The sequence below is a fragment of the Mus caroli genome, chromosome 9, assembly GCF_900094665.2.
Source record: "Mus caroli chromosome 9, CAROLI_EIJ_v1.1, whole genome shotgun sequence".
Classification (NCBI taxonomy): Eukaryota; Metazoa; Chordata; class Mammalia; order Rodentia; family Muridae; genus Mus; species Mus caroli.
In genome coordinates this window covers 20,506,865-20,517,988 of record NC_034578.1, presented here as the reverse complement: position 1 = coordinate 20,517,988, position 11,124 = coordinate 20,506,865, and the positions used below count along the sequence as shown (strand labels likewise).

The 11,124-nt window shown below is 40.8% G+C and overlaps 2 protein-coding genes and 1 pseudogene across 2 annotated transcripts in view; 1 reads left to right on the top strand and 2 right to left on the bottom strand.

Annotated features, from left to right (window-relative positions):
- Nucleotides 1-11,124, top strand: part of Dpy19l2 (dpy-19 like 2) — a 129,103-nt gene that overhangs the window by 63,918 nt on the left and 54,061 nt on the right. The window contains exon 14 of the mRNA XM_021171758.1: nt 5,668-5,769. Within this exon, the coding sequence (XP_021027417.1) occupies nt 5,668-5,769 (102 nt within the window). The remainder of the gene's footprint in view (nt 1-5,667; nt 5,770-11,124) is intronic.
- Nucleotides 7-3,395, bottom strand: LOC110301375 (DNA topoisomerase 1-like). Its single transcript, XM_021171850.1, is given in 2 exon segments — nt 7-3,088; nt 3,381-3,395. Coding segments are annotated over 2 exon segments (2,520 nt in total). The 3' UTR covers nt 7-583.
- Nucleotides 8,129-8,780, bottom strand: LOC115031952 (annotated as a pseudogene).

Genomic DNA, 11,124 nt, shown 5'->3' with positions numbered 1-11,124 from the left:
CTGTGAATAGGTGTCTGAACCAAAACACTGCCGATGTCACAACTGCTTCAAGTTTAATGAAAACTGATTCCCATGACGATAGAATGACAGCTGTAATAGGTGCGCTGGGTTTTTGTTTTGTTCTACTTAATTTTAAATTCCTGAAATAGGGGAGAGGAGGGAGTTTAGGAATTTGTTTCTATTAAAATATAGAAGTTATTGCAAAACCCTAACTGTAAAAACGCACCAATATAATCANACTTCACATACAGTAGCTGAGAGAATCCAAACATTGCAGCAAAGCTGAATTTGCCTGGCAGGATGCTGNCAAATTCCCATCCACTTGCTCTCTTGAAAGTAAAAACAAAATTCAAAACAAATCATACAGCTAGAATTTTGATATCTGAAATATTTTTAAATAAGTTGTCCATAGGACAACTGGCTCAGCTCTCCCTTATAGTATCTCCAGGTCTATCTTTTTGCAAAGATGTTGGTTTGTTAAGACTTGTGGCCTCTCCCTCGGGTGTGAGGGCAAGTGAGGCTCAGTTTATCCATCTTCCCCAAACCACACTGTTCCTTTTCACAGAACCCCTGCCAAGACTGGTCAAAACTCGTAGTCCTCATCAGTCATATCAATGGCCCAAGCAAACTTCTCCCTCTGGGTTTTGTTGTAAATCTTCTCAATTGGGACCCCCCATTTTTTGCACCAAGCCACTGTGATCCTAGGGTCCAGATAATTGAGTTTGGAGGTCCCCAAGGCAATTTGTTTGTTCTCCTCTCGATCTGTGGCTTGAACTTCCAGCTTCATCAGCTGCTCTTCTAGTCTCTGTACAGCCTTCTTTTTTGACTCTACTACCTTCTTGGTCTTTGCATCCTTCATGACTTTGGCATCAGCCTTAGCACTTTTCAGGTCCCTTCGAGCATCTGCTAACTGGTCTTTCTTGGCATCAATCTTAGACTGCAAGTTCATCATTGACTTCTCAAAGGTCTTTGGTGGCGCCCTCTGGTGGTTACAAAGAATTGCAACAGCTCGATTGGCACGGTTATAAGATAGAATCTTCGCTGGTACATTCTCATCAGGGGCTGTGAGCTCTTTAAGCTGCTGCTGTAGTGTGATAGAGGCATTGTAGGTACGGAACACCTTGGCAGTCAAGCCTTCCATGAGATCCTGAAGATGTTTATTTAGAATACCAGTATTAAGTCGATCAAAAAGATCGTCCTCAGGCTGCTTGTTCTCCATAAACAGTTGTAAGTTTTTAAAAACTCGTTTCTCAACTGGGACTTTGTTATAGTATCTGATTGAGTCCTTCCCAGGAAAGTCAAATTCCACAACATACTCCTGACCATCCAATTCTGGGTGTAGATTGATGTGTTCCACTCTAAGTGAACAGCAGCCCACAGTGTCTGCCGTCTCTCCTTCTTCCTTCTCATTGCCTGCTCTCAGAGCAAGCTTATCAATGAAGTACAATGCTACAGCTCTCTGATGAACTTTCATCTCTTTGGACTTCCAGTCTTCCCTATACTGATTTCGGATCTTGTCCACACACTTCTTCAGACGCCGCGCAGTCTCATACTTCTGCCAGTCTTTCTCACCCTTGATTCGAGAACTGGGATTCAGCATGATATATTTGATAGAACCTTGGATATTCTCTGTCCAGGAGACCAGCCAAGTAACCTTGTTATCATGTCGGACTTCCTTCCATTTATGTCCAGGAGGAGGAGAAGGAACCTTTGCATCTTTGCTACAGTTGATGATGATGTCCTCAGGCATGATCCTTCTCTTCAGCATACCCATCTTGGGGTGGTTGCCTCGGCCTCGGAAAAGCCCTGGAGGCTCTATCTTGAAGTTGGCAATCCGCTCTCTATGATTATCCATTACACAAAAGCCNTATTCTTTCAATAATTTTTCATTTTCTTCTTTGATTTTCAATTTTTCTTCCTTGCTCATCTGTTTCCGAGCTTCTGACTGCGCTTTGAAATACTGGCTCATCTGTGTAAAGTCGCATTAGCTTAGGTTGGTAATCGTATTTTTTTCGTCATTAGTCATTTCCTTTCTCCAATCTTTAAAGAAATTTTTCCTGAATATTTCCTTAGTAGTATATTCGTGGTCAAGCATTTTTGCAAAGAATGTAGCTACTTCTTCTGCTTTAGGACTCAGCTTCATAACTTTACCATCATAGTAAAACTTGACACTCTCTGGCAGAGGCTCATATGGTGGAGCAAAGACAGGCCCTTTATGTTCTAGGAATTTCCATTTGATGCCTTCTGGATAACGTTCTTCTTCCCACCATTTCCACTTCTGTTCCTCTTCCTTTTTNGGCTTCTTTTTCTTATTATCTGGCTCAGCAACTTTTTTATCTTTATCTTTATTCTTGGGCTTTTTAAGTTTACCATCCTCTTCTTCTTCTGATTTTCTTTTCTTCTCCTTCTTGATATCTTCTGTCTTAATTTTCTTAGGTTTATAATCAGCATCATCTTCATCTAGAAGCCTCTTCAATGGCTTAATATCCTCTTTTGGAGGAGCAAAATAGCCATCATCCTCAGGTTCATCTTTAATTCGTGGTGGACTAGAGAAGCCATTTTCCTTTTCCTTCTTTATTTTTGCATCCCCAGCAGCTCTAATCTTTTCCTCCTTTCGTCTTTCCTTGTCTCTGTCTTTATGTTTGTCTTTATGTTTTTCTGAGCTGCCATCTTTATGTTTGGTTTTCTCTTTCTCTTTGTGTTTCTTTTCAGAATCTTTATGTTCACTGTTGCTATGCTTAGACTTTCCCCGGTCCTTATCCTTATCCTTCTTGTGCTCCTTATGCCGGTGTTCTCGATCTTTGTGTTTATCTTTGTGTTTGTGAGAATCATTCAATCGGAAATCCGCTTCGATCTGGGAGTCGTTGTGGAGATGGTCCCCGCTCACATGCGAACGCTGCGGGCTCAGAGGCAGCGCGGGGGAAGAGAGGCGGACGGCAGGGACGGCCTGAACGGGCGGAAGGAGCTCCTGATAAGCACTAACAGAGGGCGACAGCAGCCACGGGCCGAGACTCCCAGGACAGTTGAGGAGGCAGCGACGCGGCTGACAGACTGCCGGGCGGGCTGACAGCGAGAACCGGAGTGGAATCTTTGAAAGGGGATAACATTTGAAATGTAAATAAAGAAAATATCTAATTAAAAAAAGATTTTAAAAAAAGGAATAAGCATACCATACATGAAGGTTACAAAAGAAAGGGTAGGTGGAAAGTTTCCTTGTCTAATACTGTGCAGTGTGGGCTTGCCCTGTAAAGAATCACATTACGCTTGGCAACCAATTGCAGTATTGCTTCTGCAAAAGCAAAGGAGGTGGGAATGGCCAACAGAATGGAACACACTCACATAAAAAACCTTCTATGTATAAAACCCCATTTCCTACTTACTGAGATGGCAACCATGGCCTCTTTGGTATATTTGTTGTTTCTGTTTCTAGGACGTGAGGTGCCAGTTTTAATTCAGTAAGGTATCTTTTTATTTAACTTTATTTAGACTATTTAGACATTACTTGTCCATTTACTTGGCTGGTAATTTTACTTCTCACAATTTCTCATATTCCTACTCAAACTCTGCAAGTCTAAAAAAGAAACTTACACATCATCATCCGATGAAATGAAAAATACAGTCCAGTCATTTCTATGGTAAATTATCGGATTATAGCTCCATAATTAATGTGATGGTAGTGCAAACGACTTTCTCTAGGTGAAAGTTTAGTAATTTTATTGTTATTATTAGTTGCCAGGAGTATTTTAAGTTGAAAAGTGTTAACTCTTGTTGATCCAGTATTGAGTTCGTGGTGAACACTGGTAGCCATCAAAGTTAGTAAAATGATTTTTGTGTTTCTCAGAGTTGAATCAATGTTTCATGCATCAAAGGACTCATAGTGGAAAAATAATTGTCTCCTCAGTGGCAGAAAGCAAGGGTTCTTGAATGGCTTTGGTAGATGGTGTCACATAAGTCAACATACTAAGTGTAGCCATGATTCCTATGAGAGAGAATTCCCATATTTCATGGACGAATAGATGTGTGAAAATGTTAAGAAGTACCAATCACAGGCAGTATGTGAGGCTTTGTGCAAACCATATTTAGAAAAGTTCATGACATGCAGTTTACTGAAAGGTGAACTAAAAGTGTCCCCCACTGTGCACACACACATATTATAGGATTAAAAATGTCACAGACTCCACAGTAGTTTACTTCAGGCAAACACTGGCTTTAGCCTTACAATCTCTAATGATCTTTTTTTTTTTTCTGACTTCTTTCCACTTCTTACCATCTCTGTATTTATTTATTTATTATTTATTTATTTGAGAATTTCAAGTTTCACACCATGTACTTCAACCATTCACCTCTTCACGTCAACTCCTCCCACTCCTACTCTCCTTTCCTACCCACAGAACTTTTTGTCCATTATTCTCAAACTCTTTAAGACCTGTTTATGCTGTCCAGTTACTTGGATATGTATGTGGTCTTCCACTGACTAGAGTTGGGCCAAATTTCTAAGGGCTACCATCTTAGGGAAAACTCTCTCTTCCTCTCCCAGCAGCTAACAGTTTCTAGTCACTCTATGGCTCGGAGTGGGATTGTGTAATCAACTCCTCAGTGCATGCTGGGATTCTGTTTGACTTGGTCTGTGCATGCAGTTACAGATGCTGTAGGTACATAGGTGCAGCTTCCCTGTGGTGTCTAAATGCTTTGTTGTAGTCATCAACTGCTCTGGCTATCATACCTTGCATCACCTTCCACAATGATCCCTAAGCCTTTGGAGAGTTGAGTATTTTGTAGTATTTTATTCTCCACCCTTGGTCAGTTGTGGGTCTGTGTTAACGCTACATACTATGTATAGAAGTATCTCAGTTGAGGGTTGAGAGATATATTGATGTGTAGGTATAACCATGAGCCATATGGAGATGGTTTAATACTATGCCCATTTGGTATTAAGATCAGCCCTAGTGGCTATGACTTTTGTAGCCACAAGCTCTTGTCTTGATAATGGTGCCACATATGAATTGCATCTTTTGGGGTGGCAGGTATGGGTTGCACCTAGTGGAGTGGGACTTCAGTCAAAATAGAAAGTGGCTGTTTATTCCAATGGCATTCATGACACTTTACTCTGTTGCATTTATTAAATCTTGGCCAAAACAACTTACAGTTCATCACTGAGAAACATTGGGCAGAAGCTCAATAAGGAACCTGGAGATAGGAACTGAAGAAGGGACGTGGAGCAACATTCCCTACTGGTTTATGATCTATTGCTTGCTCATCTTACTTTCTTATACAACCCAATTTTTTTTTTTTTTTTTGGTATTTGCATTACCCACAGTAGGGTGGACCACTGATATCTATAATTGATTTTTAAAATGTATCACAGACATGCCCACAGGACAATCTGACAGAGGCAATTTCTTAATTGTGGTTCTTTCTTTCCAAAAGACTCCAGTTTATGTCTACTGGACAAAAATTAACCAGAACACTTGATAGAAATTTTATTTTAAGTAGTCTTGATAGCTAATTCATAATACACTCATCTCTGTGGATTTTTGATTCTGAGGCACACGTATACTTCTTGTAATTACTTACACTGTAGACGTTTGGTACACTTAGGCGATATTTATCTATCAATGGCTACACCATTTGTTTAATTTTCATTCATTTTGCCTCATTTTCTTTCAGATTCGCCTGAGTGACCTTATAGCAGCCAGGATACTAAGGTATACAGATTTTGATACCTTAATATACACCTGTGCTCCTGAATTTGACTTCATGGAACAAGCGGTAAGAATGCTTCTCTATTTTTCATCCTCTGCACACATACAATGATTTTGTGGTATGCTAGCTTTCCATTTAGTTTGAAACAAAATAAAATTTGTACTTGAAAACACACAACTTACTCTTTTTCTTGTAGAGTTTGCTAACCATATGGCATTTATCACCAATTTTATCTATAAAACAGATGCCTAGATGCATCTGAAAACACTATGGATGATAATTAAATCAGTGAAGTGAGAAAAAGTCTTGAATGAAGTAATCACTATGTTTACAAATAATTCCCTTTGAGCAATCCGGGCCATTGAGATTTCAGTTTTAGAAAAGTGAAATTAAAATTCTTTTTTTTTTATATACCTCAGTACAGGGCCAAGAAGAGGGAGTGGGTGGGTAGGAGAGTGGGGGGTAGGAGGGTATGGGGGATTTTTGGGATAGCATTTGAAATGTAAATGAAGAAAATACCTAATTAAAAAAAGAAAATTAATTAAAAAAAAGAAAAAAAATCTTTTTTTTAAAGACTTTTTTTTTTTTTTTTTTTTAAAGAAAGTTGTAACAGGTTGTTGCCTAAAAAGGCAAAGGACTAGTGAATGTAAACAAATAGAATGGCAGATCAGTCATCTTTTAAAAAGACTCAAGCTAAGAGCCTTTAAATCATTGCCTTGCTGGAGGATAATGGACTAAGAGGACAAAAACCATATAACAATTCTTTCATTTACATTGGAAATAACTAGACACATTGGCTCATATGGGTCCTTAAAGCCCCAATGAAATATTTTTCCTCAATATGGGGCTTAATTTTCTTTTTAGGCTCTGGTTCTGTCTTTGCCTAGTACCCACAAATTCTAAGTCAACATAATGACATTTTATTATCTCTTATCTCATAAATCAGAAACTGTTATTGATTACAAATTCTCTGTTAGCTGGTTTATAGTAGGGCTTCAGAGAGAAAAAAAAGACTTGTTTCTTTTAAAATAAATTTACTCTTTAATCGTTTTTTACAGTCCAGACTTTATCCCCCTTCAGGTTCACCATCTAACTGTTCCACATCCCACATCTCCTTCTCCCATCTCCAAGAGGATGTCCCCGACACTCTACCAGACCTCCCTACTCCCCGAGGCTCCAAGTCTCTTGAGGGTTAGGTGCATATTCTCTGAGTCCAGACCTGGCAGTCCTCTGCTCTATGTGTTGGAGGCCTCATATCAGCTGGTGTGTGCTGCCAGGTTGGTGACTCAGTGTCTGAGAGATCCCAGGGGTCCAGGACAGTTGGGACTGCTGGTCCACCTATAGGAGTGCCCTTCTCCTCAGCTTCTTTCAGCTTTTCCCTAATTCAGCCACGGGGTCACCAGCTTCTGTTCATTGGTTGGGTGTAAATATCTACATCTCACTCTTTCAGCTGCTTATTGGGCCTTTCAGAGGGCAGTCATAATAGGCCTGTTTGTAAGCACACCATAGCATCAGTAATAGTGTCAGGCCTTGGGGCCTCTCCCTGAGCTGGATCCCAATTTGGGCCTGTCACTGGACCTCCTTTTTCTCAGGTTCTTCTCCATTTTTGTTCTTGTAGTTCTTTCAGACAGGAACATTACTGGGTCAGAGTTTTTGACTGTGGGGTGGCAAGCCCATCCCTCCACTTGATGACCTGTCTTTTTACTGCAGGTAGACTCTACAAGTTCCCTCTCCTCACCATGGTGAATTTCATCCAAGGTTCCTCCGTTGGAGATCTGAGAGTGTCTCAACTCCCAGGTCTCTGGTACATTCTAGAGTGTTCCCTACCTCCTACCTTTTGGGGTTGCCTGTTCCCATTCTTTCTGCTGGCCCTCAGGGATTCAGTCCTGTTCCTCCCAGTACCTGATCATGTTCTCCTCTTACCCTCCCTGTCCCCTTTCCCACTCAGGTCCCTCCCATTCTCCCACTTCCTGTGATTGCTTTCTTCTCCCTCCTAAGTGGGATCAAGGCATCCTCACTTGGGCTCTTGGGCTTGGTAGCCTTCTTCAGTTCTTTGGATTGTATCTGGGTATTCTGTACTTTTTTTTTGTCTAACATCCACTTATTAGTGAGTTCATATCATGCATGTTCTTTGGGGTCGGAGTTACCTCACTCAAGATGCTATTTTCTAGTTCCATCCATTTGCCTGCAAAACTCATGATAACCTTGTTCTTAATAGCTGAGTGGTATTCCATTGTGTAAATGAACCTTATTTTCTGTATCTATTCCTCTGTTCTGGGACATCTGGGTTGTTTCCAGCTTCTGGCTACCACAAATAAAGCTTCTATGAATATAGTGGGACATGTGCTCCTGTAGCATGGTGGCATATCTTTTGGGTATATGCCCAAAAGTGCTATAAATGAGTCTTCAGGTAGATCTATTTCCATTTTTTTCACATCTGATTGATTTTATTTTCACCATCATACAAATTAATTTGTGGTGAAGAGTGGCCTTGACAGGACCACAGCTCAGCTCCCAGACCCGTTCACTGATATTTCATGGGTCTTTCTTTGGACCCGTTCGGGGTCTAGGAGCTGGCCAATTCTCCATTCGGAGCCGGGTCTCTGTCAAGGTATGGTGGAACTTCCTCTGGCTCAGACACATTGGCATTCTCATGAGAGAACAATGCCACTGTAATCTCGCTTGGCTCCAAAGGCTCAGTCGGTTCCGGTTCGATCAGCTCCAGTTGGCTCCGCTCCAGTTGACTCCGCATCAATCGAAGTTCAGTAGCACGCTTGATTCGTCTCCTAATTCTCCTTCGAAGTGATTGTTCCCCCTTCTTTGTAATCTTTAATGTAGTTCTGCTACGAGAACGAAGACAGCAACAACAGGAACGAGAACGAATTAAGGAGTGACGAGATTTCTTGGGAAGCTTAGATCTAGGGTTTCGCTTCTTATTAAGCTTGAATCTTTTGGCGGCAGTCTTCTTAAGCTTTGATCTTTTGGCTTTGGCAGCGGCGGCTGCTGCTGTTGCTGCTCTAGACCAGTGGACTTTCTTGGCCACCCGAGTCATAGCTGAGCTCTCCAGGGACTGGCCCCAGAGCTCTGAGCACCCTGGTTATCTACCTGTCAGAACAATGGTGGGCCACACCCCTCAGCCCTGATTGGTCAGCAAAGCTCTCCCTAGCCAAAGGCAGCTAAGGAGTGACTGAAACCTCACAATGCCCTACCTCTGACCACTTTGAGCTTGAAGGGAGTCCAGATCAGACTGCCCGAGAATCTCAGATATCCCTTATTTATCAAAAAGTGTCACTTTCATACACTTTCTAGGGGGTCAATATACTAGAACTACAAAGTCTTGTTGAAAATAGGCTTTACTTAAACCTCTGGAAGATGTTTTAAGCTTTCTTCCTTCTTCTTATACTAAATTAGACTGTGCTGAAATTCTGTGCAAGTTTGCGACTTCATTTAATCCCTACTCTGTCCTTTTGCTTACACTGACTTTCCCTTAGTCTTCTCATTGTATTTTAGATATTATACCTAATCACTACTCAAATAGGACACTATTATGAGTACGTTGATATAAGGATCATCTACAAGTAGTAACGGCAAAAAAAAAAAAATGTGTCCTATAAAGGCATATCCTGACTTACAACAACAGCAAAAAACATATGTATTCCATATTGGCATCACCTTACCTATTACAATTTGGCATCTAAGACTGCCTTATTTTTAAATTCCTAGTTTAAAATAGATGGGCTTTTTTTTTTTTTTGTTTTCTACCAGCACTGTCACTTATTGACAGGAAGTAGAGTGAGCTGCCCACGGTGGAAGGTTATATGTTCATTTGCTCACATTATTGAAATCTGTCACACTACTTTTTATTTATTTTTTATTAGATATTTTCTCTATATACATTTCAAATATATTTTCTCTATATACATTTCAAATGCTATCCTGAAAGTTCCCTATACCCTCCCTCCACCCTGCTCCCCTACCCACCCACTCCTGCTTCTTGGCCCTGGCATTCCCCTGTACTGGGGCATATAAAGTTTGCAATACCAAGAGGCCTCTCCTCCCAATGATGGCCGACCAGGCCATCTTCTGCTACATATGCAGCTAGAGACACGAGCTCTGGGTTACTGGTTAGTTCATATTGTTTTTCCACAGGTTGCAGACCCTTTTAGCTCCTTGGGTGCTTTCTCTAGCTCCTCCATTGGGGGCCCTGTGTTCCATCTTATAGATGACTGTGAGCATCCACTTCTGTATTTGCCAGGCACTGGCATAGCCTCATACGAGACAGCTATAACAGGGTCCCTTCAGCAAAATCTTTCTGGCATATGCAATAGTGTCTGGGTTTGGTGGCTGATTATGGGATGGATCCCCGGGTGGGGTATAAGAATTTGAACATTTTTTGAGTGCTGTTCAGTCAATTGAGATTCCTCTATTGTAAATTCTCTGTTTAGTTCTATACCCCATTTTTCATTTTTTTTTTGTTTGTTAGCATCTTGAGCTCTTTATATATTTTGGATCTTAGCCCTCTATAGGATGTGGGGTTAGAGAAGATTTTTTTCCCAAACTATCAGTTGCCAATTTGTCCAATTGGCTATCTCCTTTGCCTTATAGACGCTTTCCAGATTCATGAGGTCCCATTTATCAATTCTTGATTTTAGAGCATGAGCCATTGGAGTTCTGTTTAGGAAATATCCCCCCATGTGCCAATGAGTTCAAGGCTCTTTCCCACTTTCTCTTCTATTAGATTCAGTGTTTTATGTTGAGACCCTTGATCCACGTGGAGCTTTGTGCTCAAGTACACAGATATGGATCTATTTTCATTCTTCAACATACAGTCTGCCAAATAGACCACGTTATTGAAGATGCCTTCATTTTGTCTATTGTATATTTTTGGCTTCTTTGTCAAAGATCAAGTGTCCATAAATGTGTGATTTTATTTCTGGGTCTTCAATTCTATTTCATTGATCAACATATCTGTCTCTGTACCAATACCATGCAGTTTTTTTTTTTTTAAATCACTATTGCTCTGTAGTATAGCTTGAGGTCAGGGATGGTGATTCCCCCAGAAGTTCTTTTATTGTTAAGAATTGTTTTCACTATTCTGAGTTTTTTGCTTTTCCAGATGATTTTTGAGAAATGCTTTTCCCATGTCTTTGAAGAATTGTTTTGGGATTTTGATGGGGATTGTACTGAATCTGTAGATTGTTTTTGGTAAGATGGCCATTTTTTTTAATACTTTTTATTAGGTATTTTTCTCATTTACATTTCCAATGCTATCCCAAAAGTCCCCCATACCCTCGCACCCACTCCCCTACCCACCCACTCCCACTTTTTGGCCCTGGTGTTCCCCTGTACTGGGGCATATAAAGTTTACAAGTCCAATGGGGCTCTCTTTCCAGTGATGGCCGACTAGGCCATCTTTTGATA